This window comes from Saccostrea cucullata, unplaced genomic scaffold (genome assembly GCF_032062105.1).
Source record: "Saccostrea cucullata isolate Sc308-1 unplaced genomic scaffold, CSIRO_AGI_Scuc_v1 ctg329, whole genome shotgun sequence".
Classification (NCBI taxonomy): Eukaryota; Metazoa; Mollusca; class Bivalvia; order Ostreida; family Ostreidae; genus Saccostrea; species Saccostrea cuccullata.
This window is the reverse complement of record NW_026931985.1, coordinates 476,729-497,906: the sequence shown is the minus strand read 5'-3', so window position 1 is coordinate 497,906 and position 21,178 is coordinate 476,729. Positions and strand designations below refer to the sequence as shown.

Here is a 21,178-nt window from a genome sequence, read left to right as displayed (position 1 = left end):
GGACACAATGTGATCAGAAAAGCTCACTTGAGCCTTCGGCTCAGGTGAGCTAACAATCAGAAAGTTTTAAATTAAATTCATTTACAGTATGCTTTGAAGCTGAAAATTCCAAGGAATTGGAAATGGAAAGTAACTATACACAGATATCAAAAGGCAATATTAGTTAGCTCTTTGGACAACTCAATCTCGTTTTCTCAGCATTAACAATATTTATTTAATAGGTCTTTTGAGCCAAATGCTCAGAGCTAATGCTATGGCCATTTGTGTGGTGTGCATAAACTTTACCAATCATTGTCAAATTTGTAACAAGGTCCAAGGGCTACCATTTATACTAAATTTAGGGTTGGGACCCTTAAACAAGGGGAGATAATCAGGAAAATGAAACAAGACGTACTGGTTGCTAAGAAATCTTCTTCTCCAGAACCACCAGGCAGATTTTCACCAAACTTACATACAAGAGTCAGGATATGTTGAAGATTTAAATTTGCACGGGGAATTGCCCTGGGGCAAAGGGCGTGGTCTCAAAATCACTTCAAAGTTGACCAAAATTTTCACTTAATAAAAATATTTTGCTTACTATAATGACTAGGATCAGCAAATCTTGCAAGTTGATGCATCATAGGACTTAACATCATGTTAACTCAAAAGTTGGTCACGGTGACCTACTTTTTAATTTTGAATGTGTTGAATACTTTCAGACCTATGATCATCAAACTTTGTCAGTTGATGCATCTTTGGTCTTTGGAAAACTTCGACCAAAATGTAGGTCACGGTGACTTACTTTTGACATTTTATGGCTATATTTAAGTATCTAAGGTTCTTATTGACTTAGAATCATCAACCTTTGTCAGTTGAGGCATCTTGGGTTTTCAGAGATTGTCGACAGAAAAGTAGGTCACGGTGACCTACTTTTGACATTTTATGGCTATATTTAAGTATCTCAGATACTTATTGACTTAGAATCATCAAAATTTGTCAGTTGAAGCATCTTGGGTTTTCGGAGATTGTCGACAGAAAAGTAAGTCACGGTGACCTACTTTTGAATAACTCATGTACTTATTGGCTTAGAATCGTCAAACTTTGTCACTTTAGGCTACTTGGGTTTTCGATAAACGTCAACCAAAAAGTAGGTCACTGTGACCTACTTTTGACATTTTATGGCTATATTTATTTATCTCGAGTATTTATAGATTCATCAAACTTTGTTATTGGTGCATCTTGGGTTTTTGGAGAATGTCGATCAAAAAGTAGGTCACGGCGAGCTATCTCAAGTACGTATTGATTTAGAATCATCAGTCTTTGTCAATTAATGCATCTTGAGGCCTCAGAAGATTTCAATCAAAAAGGAGGTCACCGTGACCTACTTATGGTATTTTTTAGTTATATTATAATATCTTCTGTCTTAACCGGCTAAATATTTATCAAACTTTGTCAGTTGTTGCAATTTGGGTCTTATGATACTTAGAGCTGGAGGCTTCAAATAGAAGTGATATAGTGTACAATTAATTAGAAGAGAGATTCAAGGCCCTTGGCCTTTTGTTTTTTCATATGTTTTATTTATGTAGATACAACCTTTCAGAGAAGCTCATGTTAACAGAGATAAGGACAGAGAACTGTTAAAACTTTCGAAATACCTTAAGGATATATCAGCTTTGGATGATTTCACAAGTCTTAATCACCGCCACTGGGAAAGGTAATTATGTAGAACATCAGGTTTGTAACTCTTCCTGGAATAAGGTAACTATATATATATGGGGAATCGAATCTCAGACCTCTGACAAGCGAGACAAGTGCTATACAAATAAAGCTACTAGCCCAACATTGTAGAAACCTATTCATCACACACTACATCATTAATTAAGCTGTAGTTTTCATGGCTAATAAGATATTTTTTATAAGAAGTTATGTGTAGAGTGGAGTCTTGTTACAAGGATATGTTATTTTGTCAAGGTAAAATTATCGTAAATACCAAGGGCAACAAAATAAAAGTATTTAATAAAATTTATTTAAAAACATTGTTTTGGAAACTTTTGTTATCCATAGATACGGGGGTTATGTATTTTTTCTGCAATAGCTGCGACATTAATTTCCATACTAAGAACGAAAGAAAGCATTTTATTATTGAATTGAAGCTGTTCAAAAAGAGGTTGTGAAGAAATGAAACTTTTTCAATTTTTGCTTAACATCTTTATCAAGGAGTTGACGGGCTGGTCCCTTCATGTTTCCTTTGCATTTAACTCGGAAACAAAAAAGATTTTTTGAACTGTTGTTGTATAAAAAATCTTCAAAATCATATATCTGTGAGGTTATATCAAGAAAAAGAGGCATCTGTAAGGTGATATTAAGAAAAAGAGGCTGGCTTCTCAAATTAGGGGCCAAGAGGGACAGAAAGTCTTTAATCAGTAACTCTTTAATGATCAATATTTGGTATACATTACTGAAGCAATATACCGGGTAGTTCATCTTCACACTCTTTAACTGTAAAACATGATGCTTGCATTGTATTTTACACAAATTACCAGTGTTAATACATACACCTTGTGTCAGATTTAACGGGTGTTGCATCTTGACAGATTTTGAAATGAAAACAACGTAGAAGAATACATTGTGCAAATTACTCTTCCCTTTTTGTGATCAAAATTTTCCTAGGTCAAGGACTACAATTAGCTTTGTAATAATATGTGTGTATATGAATGAAAAAAATCCGGGAATAAAATGATAGATCGGATTCCTTTTATTCTTTAGATGCATCTCATAAATATTCCTCAGGCTCGTAATATTTAGACATAGCCAAAAAAAAGTGAATTTCTTTGTGCTTTCTGTATTAATATTTCTTCACTTGGGGCGGTTATATTAGTTTAAGAGTTGTTGTAATTAAATATATATATTCTGTCAAACAAATCTCTCTTTTTAGATACAGACGAAAAAGAAAACATGAAAATACAGAATCAAATGACGAGAATTCTGATTGGAAAGAGAATGACACATGACAGGCAATAAATCACAACAGTTCACGTGATTAAAATATTTCCGAGAGAGGAGAGAAATGGAAACGTTCCGAAGAAATGTATAAAGTTGTGATTTTAATGTCCACTACAGGAAATAAGTTATCGGAGGATAGACAAACACTGTGTTTTGCGCCCTGATGTTAATTGACGGAATGTTCAGCACGTTTTACTCATTAATTGGTTTTTCATTTTGACACGAAATAAAAAAGTCTTCAGAATTTTTTTTTGGATTTTCGTTTACAAGAGAGATTGCTGAGTTTCAAAAATATATTTACATCAGGTCTATCATTTTATTAAGTTTGTTTTGTTTTGTTGTTTATTGTGTTGTTAATTTCCTTTACTTTGTGAAACAAATTGATATCTAGCCACATGGGGTTTGGTAATCACGTAGAAAGGGGAATCGAGATTTCAAAAATAATCTATAACTTTTAGTTATGATAAAAAAAATTCAGTAGTTTGACAGGCCATTGCATATTGTAAAATAATGAATGAAGGGGGTATTATTAATATTTATCCAATTAAATGGACATGCCTTCATTTTTGGGAGTAAAGTGAAGAAAAAAAGTTAATGTCGAGGTCTCTTAAAAAAGCTCAAGACTTACACTTGGCCAGAAAATATTGGAAACAAATTAGCTCTGATTTTGTTTATTCTTATTTTTTATCTCAAAAATTTTAATTTTCGCGGGGGAAAGTTAAGGAAAAAATCTCGAGCAATATCATTAAACTTTTACATGTATGAATAGGAAAGCATCTCAGGTAGTGTTCAAGTTTGTTTTAACGTGTACCAAAGGAGTCCGATGGGGCTGTAACGTTTATTCAGTAAACATCAACATACTATATTGAACATCGAACCCGATCATAATTAAGACATGGTAGATTTAGTTAACACTTATCGTTACATCCCCTTTCTCAAGATTTTTCTTAAAATTATGAATTTACAAACAGAGCATTTTCAAATGTAAATTATACATAAAGCTTAATTTATCAAAGTCCCATAATAGTCTATATTGTCCAGAATTTGAATGTCAGAGTATTAAAAATAATTACTGGCTTGCAATAACATACAAACAAACTAAACTGTTATGCAACTACTTGTAGCAACATAGAAAACAAAATGACTAGATTTCTTTGGAAACCTGAGGTAGACAAGGTATTATTATGACCTTATCACTATCTACCTCTCCTACACAAAACACTCAACATTACACACGAAATCCTGATACTTCTGTGGAGGTTTGATTTCGCGGCCACTCCTTGTATGACGTTTGCCCGATACTTCAGATGTTGGATTTGGTAAAGGACATGTTTTGGCTGGTGTGGTACTCTTGTCAACTATCGGTGTGTTCTGTGCTTGTAATGTACTCTGAACTGGGGTTTCCACTCTGTCCATGTCTCTGTTAGTAGAAACACTAGTCTCCAAATTGTCTTTATTTACATCAGGGAACAAACTGGTGTTTCTGGGTAAGTCTTCCTTAGAAAACGGTTCCCTGCTAAGTCGTAGATGTTTTCGATTTCTCCTACATACGCGTCCATCTTCTGTACGAACTTCATAGGAGCGAATATCCACTTGATCTCTTACTTGTGCTTTTGTCCACGACTTCTCTCTCCCGAATGGACGAATTCGTACAGTGTCTCCCGCATGTAATTACTGCATTTCCTTTGTGCCGCGGTTATAGTAGCTAGCTTCTTTTCCTTTCCTCTTGTACAGCTTCCTGGAGATCCCACTGGAATTATGAGTTTTCAACTGCTTTGAGGAAAGTGTGAGTCTAGTCCTGGTTCTCCTGCCAAACAGTCTTTCTGCAGCTGAAAATCCAATGGTCTCACTTGGTGTATTTCTCCAGTCCAAAAGTGCTAAGAAAGGATCTTTCTGGTCAAGGACACATTTGCGCATTAGGGCCTTAGCAATCTTGACTGCGTTTTCTGCTTTTCCATTTGACTGAGGGTAACGAGGAGATGAAGTCCTGTGCTCGAACTCGTACTTTTCAGCAAAATCCTGAAATTCTCTACTGTTGAATGGTGGCCCATTATCAGATATAATAACATCCGGAATGCCATGACGCGCTATCTGAGCTTTCATCTTTGTAATGACTTCCTTGCCAGTCTTTCCATGTAATCTGTCTATTTCGAAGAAATCTGAGAAATAGTCTGCACATATAAGGTAGTCATTTCCGTCAAACTCAAATAAGTCACAACCAACTTTTTCCCAGGCTCTCTTTGGGATATCATGTGAAATCATTGGTTCCTTTGGCTGGTCAGGCTGACATGAACTACAAATTTCACAACACTGTATATAATTCTCAATGTCATTGTTCATATTGGGCCAATACACTGTCTCTCGTGCCCTTCTTAGGCATCCTTGTATTCCAATATGTGTTTCGTGAACCCTCTCAATAATGTCTCTGCGAACTCTATCAGGAATCACAACTCTCTCCCCTTTGAATACTAGGCCGTCCTGGATGACAAGTTCATCTCTGAATGGGAAGTAACACTGAACTTTATCTGGAAGTTCATCCTTGCAGTCTGGCCATCCCGACTTGATGACATGTTTCAACAACTTCATTGTTTCATCCTCCTCAGACGCTTCTTTTATTTTCATAATCTTTGCTTCGGATATTGATATGTAGCTCCTCTGATCAATATCGAATATGCTTGCTTTCTCCATATCCTCTTCTGATGCTGGTAGATAAGCTCTGCTTAGCGTATCGGCTACATACATCTCTGCACCTTTCTTATAGACTATCTCGTAATCAAACTTCTGGAGTCGCAATAGCATCCTCTGAAGTCTCCTAGGTGCCATCACAAGACTCTTCCTTTGGATGATTTCAAGCGGCTTATGATCTGACTCTATCTTGACGTGACGACCATACGTGTAATTCTCAAAACGCTCGAGTCCAAAAACTACGGCCAGCAATTCTTTCTCAATTTGCGCATAATTGCACTCTGTCTGGGTCAATGCTCTCGAAGCATACACAACCAGATGTCCATCCTGCATCAAACAAGCCCCTAATCCATTCTGCGATGCATCACACTGTAGTATTGTCTCTTTATTTGGATCAAAGAAACTCAAGACCGGTGCTTCTGACAAAATCTTCTTAATAGTGCTGAAGGCATTTCCATGGACTTGCTCATCCCAATGAAAATAAGTGTCACTTTTCAACAAGTCCCAAAGCGTAGAAGTAACTTCTGAAAGATTGGGTACAAATCTCTGCACAAAATTGACCATTCCTAACAAACGCTGTACTGCTTGTCTGTCTGTAGGAGTAGGCATCTCTCTTATTGCTTGTACTTTACTTGGATCAGCACTCAGTCCCTGCTTTGAAATAACATGCCCAAGGTAAGACACTGATGTAAGTCCTAATTTCAGTTTGTCAAGGTTCAGTTTAATGTTCTTCTGCTTACATCGGTCCATCAACTCAATAAGCTTTCGATTATGGTCTCTAATCGCCTCTTCATCTGTGTTTCCGCAACCGTAGACAAGTATGTCATCGTGAATTGCTTTGGTTCCATTCAAACCCTCAAGAGCTTCATCCATCCTCCTCTGAAATTCTTCAGGTGCTGGTGCTATGCCAAAAGGCATCCTCAACCAACGGTAACGTCCCCAGGGTGTTCCAAATGTTGTTAGGAAACTACTGGTTTTGTCGAGCAGGACATGCCAAAATCCGTCCTTCGCGTCCACCACTGAGAAAATCCTGGCCTTTGTCAAATCTGGTAGGATGTCTTCTATGGTTGGAGTGGGGTAATGATTCCTCTGAAGTGCTACATTTAGGGGTTTCGGATCAATACAAAGTCTAATTGCCCCATTTGACTTCCTCACTACAACCATGGATGATATCCAGTCAGTTGGAGTTGTTACTGGAGAGATAACTCCTAGATTCTGTAGCCGATCAAGTTCTTTCTTTAGATCCGACTTGAGCGATAGTGGCACTTTCCTGGTAGGTATCTTTGTTGGCTGCACAGTAGTGTCAATCCTGAGGTGTAACTCTCCTTCAAGTTTTCCAAGTCCATCAAATAATGTTGGATACTGTTGTTTCAAATGTTCTTTGGTAAGAGGCTCTGTAGTGTCACTACACTTTCCACCAATCTGTGCAACAAAGTTCTGCTCATTCACAGTGATAAGTTTCATCGATTGTATCGCCGATACTCCAAGAATAGGGTTAAGTTCTGTTCCTGACACTATCACAAATTCAACGTTGTACTTTTTTCTGTTTCTAGGATTGCGAACAGTCAGCCTTCTTTTCCCCAATGGCTTCGTCTCACTCTTGTTGTACATCACTAATGTCATATTAGTTTCTGTCAGGTTCTCGTGGTCATTACACAGCTTCTTGTACAATGTCTCAGGTAGAATATTCACACTAGATCCACAATCCAACTGAAAATGTACGGTTTGGTCATTGATAAGCATCTGAGCTGTAATCTTCTTTTTCTTGTTGACATTGTGTACTTCTTCGACAGTGAGAACATATTCACATTCACTGGATGATGAATAGTCATTCACATCATGTACCGATTTCTTTGAATGTGGCCTTCTGCCAGGTCGGAACTTTTTCTGCTGCTTAGTGTTCCCTTGTTTACACACACGAGCAAAGTGATTCTTGCGTCCGCATGAAGAACACTCTTTGCCATAAGCCGGACAATCTGCTTTATCCTTACGGTGTCGTAAACCACAGTACTCACAGCTTACTTCTTGTTTGTCTCTAGGACCCTTCTTCTGTTTGTCTGACACTGGTTTAGTTTTCTTCACAAACTGCACTTCCTCTATCTCTTGAAGTTGTGAACTTCTCACTAGCTCTACAAATGTCAACACAACATTGTATGTCTATGCCTTTCTCATGTAACAGTTTCTTTCTTGTGTGATTGTCCCTAATCCCGAGTACGATCCTATCTCGAATCATTTCTTCTTGTAAAACACCGAATCTACAGGTTTTCACAAGTGTGCGTAATGAAGCAACATAACTGTCAATAGTTTCATTTAACTCTTGTTCTCTTTTGTTGAACGTGTATCGTTCGTATATCACATTCGTCTGACCTATGCAGAAGTCTTCTAGTACTTGTAGTACTTTGATGATATCTTTACGATCTTCATCGTTGTTGAACTTGAGGCCATCGTAATCAGATAATGCTTCTGCACCTAAGCATGTTAATAAAGTTGCTACACGCAATTCATTATTCTTATCTTTCAGTCCGGTTGCAATTTCATAGTTCTCCCATACCCGTTTAAAATGGCGCCAATTCGTAGCCAAGTTGCCTCGAATGTCCAATTTCGCTGGAAACGGTATATTTGTCGGGACATACACTCTCTGCGGTGCCGCTGCAACACCATCTGCCTGATTTTCACCATCTCCGTTACTCATGCCGAATAGGAGGGATAGCATTCACCAAAATCAATGGTGCACGTGTACTTCTGACACCATGTAACGTTTATTCAGTAAACATCAACATACTATATTGAACATCGAACCCGATCATAATTAAGACATGGTAGATTTAGTTAACACTTATCGTTACAGGGGCCACAATTGGAATTCAAAGTTTTAGCTCACCTCGACAAAGTTGAGATGAGCTATGTTACAACGCGAAATGTAATACATGTAACAACGCAAAATGTAATCAATAGGGTTAATTAAGAAATAAGGTATTTCAAAACATCGGGATGTAAATACGGATTGGTCATGTGATCTAATTATATAGGGCTTTTTGGTAGATTTGATCAAATGCGAACTCTTATTACATCCCGATAAAAGTTTTCAAATGATACCTTATTACTACATATAGCTCACCTGAGCTGAAGGCTCAAGTGAGCTTTCCTGATCAAAATTTGTCCGTTGTTGTCGTTGTCGTTGTAAACTTTTCACATTTTCATCTTCTCAAGAGCCACTGGGCCAATTTCAACCAAACTAGCTACAAAGTATCCTTGGGTGAAGAGGAAATGAAGGCTATGCCCTCTTCCAAGGGGAGATAATTATGAATTAGTGAAAAGGAATGGCATCTTTTAAAAATCTTCTCAAGAACCACTGGACCAGGAAAGATGAAACTCATCAGGAAGTATCCTCAGGTAGTGTAGATTCAATTTTGATCATATCTTGACCCCCGGGGGTAGGACAGGGACGGAAGAGGGGGTCGAAGTTTTACACGGGGGAAAAAAGAATGTCTTTAAAAATCTTCTTCTTTAGAACAGCAAAGCCATGAAAAGTCATAATATAACCGAAATATCAGGTTGTATAAATTCAAGATTGTTCCAATCATGACCCCTGGGGGCAGGGCAGGGTCACAACAGGGGGTTAAAGTTTACGAAGTTTGATATAGGTGTAATGGTGAAGGGGTTTGAGTAAAACGCATAGAAGACCTCAAATAATGGAATGATTTGACAACCCTTGAAATGGATTAGCCAAACTAAAAGGTATATAAGACAAATCTTCAGGAAAGTCAAGCTGTCTGAAGAAGTCGGATGCTGAAACAGCAACAAAGAAGTTAAGGTATTCCATCCCTAATAGCACCAGATTCAATAAAATTGAATACGTAAAAGATGTTTATTTAAACATAATTCCCGTTTATTATTATTAGCATGTAAGGGTTGGGTGTGTATTGATTTATGACCTTGAATTCTGTTAAGTATTATCTCCCTCTTGTTTTTAATTAATAAAAAAATCCATTTTAAAAACTTAATATCTGGTTAAAAAATCGTTGTCACTCTATTTCTAATGTTTTAATGCATCTTTCCCCTACAGTATTTATTGATATTCCTATTATTTGATTTTTTATTTTAAAATATTGCTTGTCCCCATGGACTTTAATGCAATCTTTGTTAATTAATTGCTGCTTAGTTAATTCTATTTTTGAAACTTTCTCTTGGTAAATTCTTTTCTAGTATGAATTGCTTGTACATAGGAATGATCTTTATAATCTTTTTCTCAAGAACAACTTAGCCATTATTAGTCATAACCTTATGCATTGTAGATCAAGTTTGTTCATATCATGGGGGGCACATCAAAGGGTCAGTTAAGTTTAACATAAGAATATATATAGGCATCATCTTGAAAAAAAATCGTTTGCTCAAGAAGAGCACAGCCATGATTAGTCATATTATTATAGAAACTTCCTCAGGTAGTGTAAATTCAATTTTGTTTAAATTTAGGGTGGGTTGGCTGGGGCTACAATGAGAGATCAGAGTTTTACACGAGAAAACATAAGATTGATAGGTTTTATGTCGTTTTACATCCCTTTCGAGAATTTTCATTCAGAGAGAGACTTCACCATATCCCGTGAAGGGCTTCAAATTAAGACCTTTACTCGGCACTCAGGGCCATTGAGCAGTGAGGGATCTTTATCGTGTCTAAGCCTGTTGTGACATGGGGCCTTAGTTATTAAGGTCTCATCCGAAGGACCTGTAACCTTCACTTCATAGTGTCAAGCGGTTGGCGAAGGAACAGTTGCTCCCTATTTTTTTTTTATCAACTTTGGTCAGTCGCCGCCGGGCCTTTAACCCACGATCTTCTGATCATGGAGCGAGAGCTCTACAGAATGAGCTACTGTGACGGTGGAAAACATAGTTGGAAAATCTTTAAAATTCGTCAATTTAAGAACAGCAAAGTCATGATTAGTAATATTGATATGGAAGCATCCTGAGGTAGTGTAAATTAAAGTTGCCCGTCCCCTACCCCATTCAATATTGCACTGATTTCTGCTTCTTCCTAGCCAATGAGCTCAGATAAGCGATGTGGCCCATGGGCCTCTTGTATTTACATTTGTGACCGATTTTACTAATAGTAAGGTACTATAATTTAAAAACCCATAAAATGATGTATTTTTTTTTAACCTCAACGATATAAATTGAATGCGTTGAACATGTTGATCACTTTTGACTTCACTATAAAATTACGTAGATCGTTTAATGGTCACATGACGAACTTGTTTTACACAGGTGTAAATACGCCTTGCTCGAATAGTGCTGTATAAGGCAACGTATTTGCAAATGTAAGTATTACGTTTCTGTGTTATTACCGTTGGCACCCCAGTTTAAGTTTTAGAAGCAGTCCATTCTCAAGTAACTATAAGCCCTACCTGGACCAAACTTACAAGGATGATACTTCTAGGGATAAGCACAAGCAAAACTTGCTTCAAATGCTGGAATTGGCCTACATTTTGCAGATGAATGACCAGCTTGAAGTTTTAGGTGCAGGTCCAATTCAGTGTAACTGTAAGCTCTACCAGGACAAAACTTACATGGATGATGCATCTAGGGATGAACATTACCAGACCTGCTTCGGATGCTGGATCTTTTCCCAAGTAACTATAAACCCCACATAAACCAAGGTAGGGAATTTGTAACCCATTTCTCGGATGGAACAATTGCAATCATAAGTCTGAAAAAAAATATTTGGAAAATTGAATACAGTCATCTTGAAATTCTGTGAAAAGAAAATGAAAATAAAAATGGCAATGAAAGCATTTTAACCAAACTATTTAAACTGATTTAGACAATAGACAAATGCAAGTGGTTTCCGGCTTGACGTCATTGGGGTAGTTTGTCAGTTTGTAAAGATTTTGCTGTAATGGTTTTTACAGCGTTTCTTTGCCCTGTGTTTCTTTAATGATATAATTTAATTATGGTTGAATACTTTGCACTGGATATAATGTTTGTCTTAACCCCGTCTTTCTCTTGCAGTCACTAATCAAATTATATAATTATAAAATAAACATTTTAAATTACGATTTGTTCAGACTTATTCAGAAATCTGATTATGGTGACAATGCAAAATTAACTTACGTGACATGAACGATTTTTTTTCCAATCTCAGTGTTTACTTTAATTTGAATAATTCTCCAATCACTTTTAAAAAAAAAAAAATGTTTAATACCCTTGTTTTTTTTTCCTCTCAAATCATAACGATTTTTCTGTGGTTTAAACTGGTTTAATTAAAATTCAAAATTATGTCAGTGACCTTATAAAAACCCTTTAGGTTTCTGTGACAATCGAGTCGTTGACATTTCTTAATCTCTTTAAAAAAGAAAATTATTATAATTTGTCATGATGTCGAATTGAAAAAACATAAACTTATAGATCTGATAAAAGATCCAATGAATTTCCATTATGTTTATTTTAGAAGATCTCATCTTAATTGAAGGAGCTCTGTGCGTGCTGATGGACTATTGATATTAGTTTTTATTACTTTATTATCCTTGGTAAAAAGAATGTGCTTTTTTATAATTGATTCAAAACATTATTTTTTAAGATAAATCGTAATCTTTCCAGTGTACGACAAACTTTAACCGGAACTTAATTAGGTTAAAATCTCTCTCTCTCTCTCTCTCTCTCTCTCTCTCTCTCTCTCTCTCTCTCTCCTACACACACACCCTCCCTGACACGCAACGCACACACGTCCACGGTCACCCTGACTCACAGAAAATCTGATGAAATTATAGAACTAAGAAAAAGACACTATACATGATCGTATAACAGTCAAGACAACTCATAAGATGATGGCAATTCATCATCCGAGATACAGTATGCAACTGAGGGTAGTATGTGAAAGGGAAAAAGAAAATCGACATAAAGAAATTACAATCCGTGTTTCATCCAGCCAATAAAGTCGCAATTTATAGCTTTTATTCATAGATTATATATGTATATCCACTACATTGTTGCCTGTTTGATTGCTATGCCTACGTAATCGAAGATTCGGGAGAATGTGCTTTGCCTTGTCTGACTGTCGGTGTTTGTCTGTCTGCAAAAACTTTGACCTTGCCCATAATTTTGGAGTGGTTGGGGCTTTGGCTTTCACATGTGTATTTCTTGTGACAAAGTACCACGAAATCTGACCCCTTAAACTTTGAGGTGACCCACCTTTACTATAAAATTCCGCATTTTTTAAAACAATAATCATTCTGTAAGGTTTTACCTCCACCCGCCTAAATAAAATCCATCCAAATAAAATAAGTATTATATTCTTATGGCCGATATTGTTTTTAAGATATTGCCCGGTTACTTCATTGAACTCTTGCTGCAAAGGGCAACAGGAGTTGTCACTCCTCAACTTGCTTTACACATCCAGTAGGGGTGGGACGATACACACATCTTGCGATACGATACGTATCTCGATATATTGGCACGATACGATACGTATCTCGATATTATGAGAAATTATAAAACTATTCAAAAGAATTAATATTTTATTTCTTTTTTTTTGTCTTGACATTAAATCAACAAATTATTCTATATCAAATCATGTTTGCTTTGAAATTTATACTTGAAGTTCATCAATTTCATTGACTAAAACTTGACAAAAACAATAATACATGTACATACTATTATTACCAAATTATATTCAGAAGTTGTGTACAAATAGGTGGGTAGTTTATCAGAAAACACTGACTAAAAATTCATTTAAAAAACAGCCATCACATTTACATTTTTATAAATTCATTGCTGAAAGTCTGTAGCCAAGCTGAGATTACAAAAAAGGTACAAGATGGACTAACAAATCAAATGTTCTGGAAACGATATTTTCTGTGTATAGCACGCATTACATACTGAACTTTTCTTGTCCAATCTTCCGACCAATCTTCCGAGGTTGCTTAAAAGTGAAAACGTTTTACCCCTAACCAACGACTTATTAGTTCTAAAGTGTGTTTTCAATATCAACATCATCTCTTCGCTCGTACAAGCCGCCATTCATAGGACACAGACTACCAATTATTTTGCTATACATTCCTTTATACTATAAAAATTGATTAAAAAAATTACACCAGCTTTACCTGAAACTTGGCACAGAGTAAGAAGAATTCAAGTCCAAAAATTTTTCAGACTCTCAGGAAAATTCATCGCATGCAGTTCCTGCTAAGGCATCGCAAATAACCCCTACCCTGCTTTTTTCACTTTCTCTTCGGGAAAAGGGTAAATATGGGCCTCTTTACACCCTCCCTACTACGCGCGCAAGTGCAAAATTTCACATATTAACAATTTTATATTTTTTTTCAAACCCTCTCCTTTCCATCTATACCCAAAAATAACATCAGTCCACCCCATAAACACCCCAAAGAATTTTTAAGAAAAAACCTCTATTTTTAAACTGGAACTACTTGAGTGGTCAATGAAATAGGGGTAAAATAAGTAGTCTGTAACCTAATAAGGACACAAACCTTGTCTGATTTTGCTGAAATTTTACATGCTGGAGTCTTTTGTATCTACAAAGTGGCCGGTGAAGTTTCATTGAAATTGATGATTCCTAAGCAGAGTTATGGCCCTTTAATTGATGTGCTGGAACACCTTAAATCAGAGGGTAAAATAAGCATTAGGCACACAGTTCTCAGATTTGAAATGCTCACAGCTCACATGCATGACAGTTATTTTCTTTCCTTATATTTTTGTATACTAGATATATATGTCCTACACAAATTTCAAGAACAAAACTTAACCTATTGCATAAGTAAATATTTTTAAACAATTTTTCAAAAAAATACCTTCAAAAAGCATAAAATTCTTGGAAATATTAAAAATAAAAATATTTAGCACATTTTAATTTTAGTAAAACAAATATTAAAAAATTCTACAATATATAGGCTATAAAAAATTAGTATAAAAGTTAAGGGAAAGAGATTAATACCTTTGTTATAAGCAGATTATCCAACCTGGTCAATTCAGCCTCTGTCAGGAAGTGGTACTTACTACTCTAATTGGATTATCCCTGGTCATATTAAGACTTCTTTGATGGGTATTTCTTGTAACAATATGCATTATTAGATAATAAATACCAAAAATTCTGTGAAATTTTGGATTTTATAATTCTGAATTTACAAGAAAAGGAATTTATATGTGCATTTTACCTACATACATTCTTCAGGCTGCTGTAGAAAAAGGGGAGGCAACTCTGCACTGTAAAGGTACCAAAAAAAAACAAAATGATTAAAAAGCATGTCTATATACTTTCAATGGTTCAGCATAGAAAATATACCAAAACCTATAATCACTCCTGGAGATGCTTGGAAGCTAAAACAGGGAGGGGGGGGGGGGGGGTAGAGAAGGTTGGATTAAAATGGAGTACATAAATTCTGTCTGTCTTGTGTATCATTATTTCTGCACAGTGTTTATCCAAAATCTTGAAAACACATGTCCTTGTCAAAAAATGATGATTTTGTCTGATATGCGACCACCGACAATGATGTCCAAGATGCCACAAGAGTAGAAGAAGTCAGTAGGACCAAACATCCCGTATGAAATGTTGAGCACCTTACTGACCTCCCCTGTCTTGGACAATCACAGATCAGTGCCAGCAATCAGACAGCAGATATTCAATTCCAAAAGAAGAAGGAAAAAGAGAAAGTTTCAGAGAGTACACATTGATTGGCAAGAGATGATGATGACAGATGAAAACAGTGTAAAAAAGAAATCAAACACAAAAAAATAATACAAACTTAAGAGTCAGTTGACTATATACCTTTAACTTGGCTGTTGTGGACTGTAATATTGTTGACAGCTGTATCTTGTTTTCTGAATGATCATTGCCTCTGCTACTGGTACAAAATTGTTCACTTCTGAAACTGGCCTGATTTTTTATGAAGCCACCCATCCAGGCTTTAACTGCTTGCAATCCCACATCAGTCAGCTAGAAATGAGCCACTGAAAAAAAAAAAAAATAAATTTTTAAGAATTTCAACTTTAGTTCACATTCATAATTAATAAGTAATTGTGTCAAATTAATAAGTAACTGTGTCAACTATAATTACAGACAACAAGTAGCCAAAGTTTTGAGAAATTAGGCATTACTTTCCTATTAACAACAGTGTAATCTGAACAATCAAATGTTTTAAACATACCTTGGTGAACTCCATTTGGCATTTAAAATAGCAGGATAGGTGAGGAATGGGTTTTATGTCACCTACAACATTATATGTAGAATCAAAATTCATATTGCATAAATGTTTGACACACATCAATTGCACACATTACGTCATCCCTCTGACAAGCTGAGCAGGTGCCCCCTCCCCCTTTTCAATTATTTAAATCCATTTAACTTCTCCAAAATGCAAATTTTTCCATAAAATTTGTCAACAATTTGCATAATTAGTTCCAAATTATCCAAAAAGTGCCAGTAAATTGATTAACGTGAGATTTGACCTTTGACCTCATAGGACACAGACTAGGCTATACTATTAAAAAATTGATTAAAAAAATTACACCAGCTACGTACAGGTAGAAATTCAAGTCTTTTTCAGGAAAATTCTGGCAGTTCCTGATCAACATCATCTCTTTCACATATTAACAATTTTATATTTTTTTTCGTACAAAAATAACATCAGCCGCCATTTTTAAACCAAGGACAGGTACTTTCATTTTCAATTTTTGGATAGGTCGTTTGTGTATCGTTTCGTACCGATATTTGAATGCTTGTATCGTAAACCGTATCTTGGAGGAAAATATCGATATATGTATCGCTGTATCGGTATATCGTCCCACCCCTAACATCCAGAATACCTGAACCTACATTATATAAAATTAATTGAATAAAGAGTAAATAAGTGACTATGTATTTTATTGCCATGGTTGAACAAATAAACATTATTCAAATATGATTTGTATATAAAATAAACAGAGTATAGTATTGCATCAGAAATAAAGTCGTCCATATCTTCATAGATATGCCATGCATATTGTACTCTATGAAATGTAATATTGTCCTTGAAATACGAATCTACGAGATAACTTAAACACACGATCCATTTTATTATTCACATTTTGGAGTTTCTCGGATAACCATGTATAGAAATTGGCACAGTCCGCTTTATGTTTAATACACAGAGAATATTGGGTAACAGCATTCAAAGTAGTGTTCGAATGGTCTTCGGATTCTCCGTGTCTATGATAAATCTTCCTCAGAATGCACAGTGTGTCCAAGAGGTGGCGCTCATTCCATTGAAATTCCATTATGACAGAGAAATGTTGGTGTATAATATTCATTTGAAGTCCGATTTCCGTGAGTTCTTCGAAGGATTTAACAATAACAGAGCTCTAAAATAAATTATGTTGATTTCAAGATGGTTTAAGAAATGAATATATAATATATGCCGCTATCCAATTTATAAAGTGAGTAGCTTTTAGATTTACTCCTTATAATTTAATTCTGATTCAATTAGTGTCAGAAAAAAAAATCATTGGCCATAAAAAGGACTTCAAATTAATTTTACAAAATTTAAATGTAACATCAGGTGGATCGATACGTTTTTGGTGACTCAATCTATTACGCTATCATTTTTTTTATCCAATCAAATACCTTAAGAATTATATTATGTACACAAATAAAAGTAATACATGTAATATGGATGTATGAAGCTGAAAGTAAGATAGATAATGGGTATTTACCGATCTACACCTCCTCCCCTCTTTAACCACTACACTAGATCTTTCGGCAGTGCTGTAGGCTGGCATTCTATTAACCTGAAAAAAGGTTTCGTAATATACAGGTTAGGTTTCTTCGCATAACTGTATAAATTTATTTCATGATTCAGTATGTTCGTGTGTGTGCGTGTTCTTTAGTTTAAATGTGACGTCTGTTGGTTTCTCTTCATGCAAACAATGAATAAGAAAATACTTAGCACATATACTTACAGCGAATAATGTTAAATTCTGAATCTGCCAAGACAGTTCACGCAGACTTGCTAAGTAGTTATTCTTTAACTGTACAAAGTCTTCTCTCTCGAGGATTGGAGACACAGTAGTGTTTATGATTTGTTCACCACTACATGGTCTGTAATACTGCACAACATGTCGTTTCCATGGAAGTCGAGTTTTCTTGCAATGTTGGTAATTTGCACATCCGGTCTCGGAAAAGACAGGCAAACACATCAATACACCTGTAAAAAGAGAAAAAAGACGAAAGTTAAATCTTGTACCATGAGTTTGGTCTGCTGTTCAGTAAAAAATAAATACTGCTGCTCACACATCTTCGCTAGCCAAGGGTTTCTGATACGCTCCTCTCCTCATAAACCCTTGGCATACGGTGAAGTTGTTTTCCGTCACGTGATCTCGAATCTATCAGGTATGCACAGATTGCGTCATCGCCAGAAATAAAGACACGTGTTAAGAAAATTAAATCCAAGTTTTTTCAAGAATAATTAAGAAGCAATAATTGAGTTATGTTTATTCATTATTTATAGAACAAATCTGAGGCTTCAATATAGATTCTTAATCACATATTTAGAAGATATTGGATGACACCATGGCTATTCATAGAATTGAATGTTATCTTACGGATCGTTGTTTACTTGCGTGATGTATCCCCGAACGCAAATATCGTCATTTACAAAAAACAATTGCTGATTGGTCGACCTGGGTGTAATGAAATCCAATCAGAACTCTGGAAAAAATCCTGATTTCTATGAACACCGTAGGCCAAGGGTTTATGAGGAGAGTAGCGTATCAGAAACCCTTGGCTAGCGAAGATGCTGCTCACATACAAAAATTAAATAAGATTTCATAGAAATCGATTCATTTCAATAAAACAAATATATAAGTGTCCCAGCAATTTGCTCAAAATGTAACAGCGAGTGTATGTAAAACCACATGTGGAGTGTTTGGTAGGGCTAGAGTCCTGAAAAATAACTACATGTGCAATGTAACAAAACGTGATTATGACTTTTCCACATCTATCACTGCGGTATTACATGTATGTCTCTCTTTGATTCAATACGCAAGATAACAAGTTAGGAATGCGATCAACTTTTAAACCAAGACAAGCTACTGAAAATATGTTGATCTTATACAAGGATTTCGAAATTCGTTTAAAAATAGTTTTTCTAATTCTTCAGTCGATATCAAAATTTTTAATGGAAAAAAAATTATATCGGTGGGTTGTTTTTTGTCTGAGAAGTTTCATACAATTTGTTCTAGGACATTGCTTTCTAATATGTTCCATCTTCCCACAGGAGTTCGCGTACCTATCAATTATACCGAAATTTTCATTAAATAAAAAATACGTAATACGTATAATAATAACACACTTGTATTACGTATCTTCTTTATTTACCGAAAATTTCGGCAAAATTGATAGGTACGCGAACTCCTGTGATCTTCTGAACTAATGCTTGCTACAGATGTTACCGGTTAACAAGGGAATGTCTATTCCAACAAGGCACGACCTCACTTTTGATCTCAATCTCATTTTCCACTATTAATTCCTTTAGTAAAATTGAGACTGAGATCAAAAGTAATCTCATCTAAGTTTTATGGCCTCGGAATCTGATCCCACTTTTGGGATTTCCATGCGGAGTACGTGATTTGCTCTGTCAACAATTCCTTTTGTTTACTGGATTCGCGAGTTTGAACACTGTTCTTTATCTAAACCCTTTTCAAAAATCTTATTGATAAAATAAACACAATGTAACTGAAAATTTCAAACAATGAGCCATATGGATGAAATTTTCGGAAATGAGTCTTCGACAAGTTTAAATAAAATTTGCAAGATATTAATTCTTAAAATATTCTTCTTCGCATTTTATATTTTTAAAAAAATATACATGTATAATGATAAAATTCAAGAAGAGTGAAATGAAACGTTAGAAATTTTCTTGTTTGTTTTAAAAGAACATCCCAGGCATCTTCTCTTAAACTATACGACGAAAGAAAAAAAATAATTTCTTCAAATGCGTCGTAAGTCAACATTTTACATACCTAAAACCAGTTCTCTGGACAACATTTGTAACATGATTTTTTTCTAATGCTTTGAATTGCTGGATATTACCAGGTAATTTATATACACCTGTTATACCGAAAACGTCCAATCAAATTTTTTGCAGATTTTTACTAAATCGAAATATTAAAAAGTGAAAATATATTGTAATATATACTGAAAATTCATATATTTGTTTCGAAGATCTAAATTATCCGTGTCTAAATGAAAATTTGATTGCAATTGGTCATTTGAATTCTATAGCTTTATTCAAATTTAATCCTGGTTGTTTTTATTTCAAGAGTGTCGGGGGCGTTAGATAATCTTCACTTTTTAAATGCCTTTTGTTTTTCTTTCACAACAATTCAAAACCTAATTTCTAAACAAAAGTCTGTCACCCAAAAGACATTTAAATTTAAAAACTATATATAAACTTGGGAAATATAATCTTATGAAAGAATAAAGAGGAATTCCAGAGTTATAAATAAAAATTTAGTTAATTACATGCATAAATAATGATTGGGCTCATTCGCAACTTCTCGGGCCTTTCCGACAAGCAAAGAAACATTTTCGAGCTTGCCGGAAAGACGCGAGACGATATCATTGATCATGGGATGAATTAGCCTTCAAATTCGTGACACTTCGGGCAAAAATTATTCATTTTTTATAGAGGACATGGTGTTCTTTACGATCCCTTTATACCAAAGAAAGTTAATGTTCAACTTCGTGAAGTACAATGTACATGCAACAGGCGCTTGTTTCGTGTACGGGGTACCCCCTTCTTATTTTTACCACAGTAAGGGGGGGGGGGGGGTCCGTATACGAAACATGCAGCCTATTTATGATGACATACTGCATGCATGCAGTCAGCACAATACTTTTTTTTAGCTGAAATAAGAAAATATATGCCAAGGCAGTTAGTGAATATCTTTGTACTTGGGAAGTTGAAGGCTTTTTAAAAACACAAAAATGTATTTAAGTGATGAAAGATCATGGAAAATGAGCTGATACGTCTGTGGTGTAGTGAAATATTGATCGAGATAAGAAACATGCAGTAATCAAGCTCAAAAGTCCATTCTTAAAAACACTGTCTAAAGAATACAAATCAGGAGCGGATCAAATATGTACCTCTAAAACATCAGAGGTTGGATCATGTGTCATTTAGGAGCGAGCATCCCTTTTGGACCAGTCTTACCCTCAATGCGATCTTTGTAATGTTCGGGGGAAAGGGAAAAATCCATAGACAAATCAGTGTGTAAATAATGGAATAATAATAAGTATTCTGAAAAAATTCAGTCACCATAAGGCATTTAATGTAATGATCGACATACGGCATTTGCTGGCAAACTATTTACTCGGATTAAAATAGTATTGTACATGTACCTCGGACGAGACTTTGATAACTTTAGACGAGACTGTTAATATTCTTGTTTTATCAACTTGTTTGACCATAGCTTGCCTCGTTCTAAAAATTGTTTGAAGGTAGGTCCTGCGTTTCGAAATCGCTGAGAT

The 21,178-nt window shown here is 35.4% G+C and overlaps 2 protein-coding genes across 2 annotated transcripts; both read right to left on the bottom strand.

The window, feature by feature from the left end:
• Window positions 1-4,191: 4,191 nt before the first annotated feature.
• On the bottom strand, window positions 4,192-8,359 carry LOC134234197 (uncharacterized protein K02A2.6-like). The gene is made up of 3 exons (XM_062716252.1): window positions 8,035-8,359; window positions 4,658-7,796; window positions 4,192-4,402 (listed from the first exon to the last, which is right to left on the bottom strand). The coding sequence occupies exons 1-3, from the start codon at window positions 8,357-8,359 to the stop codon at window positions 4,192-4,194; spliced, it is 3,675 nt and encodes a 1,224-aa protein (XP_062572236.1).
• Window positions 8,360-16,517: 8,158 nt separating this feature from the next.
• LOC134234214 (uncharacterized) lies at window positions 16,518-17,846 on the bottom strand. Its single transcript, XM_062716270.1, has 3 exons — window positions 17,608-17,846; window positions 17,362-17,436; window positions 16,518-17,010 (listed from the first exon to the last, which is right to left on the bottom strand). Exons 1-3 carry the CDS (start codon window positions 17,842-17,844, stop codon window positions 16,660-16,662), a joined length of 663 nt encoding a protein of 220 aa, XP_062572254.1. The 5' UTR covers window positions 17,845-17,846; the 3' UTR covers window positions 16,518-16,659.
• Window positions 17,847-21,178: the final 3,332 nt, after the last annotated feature.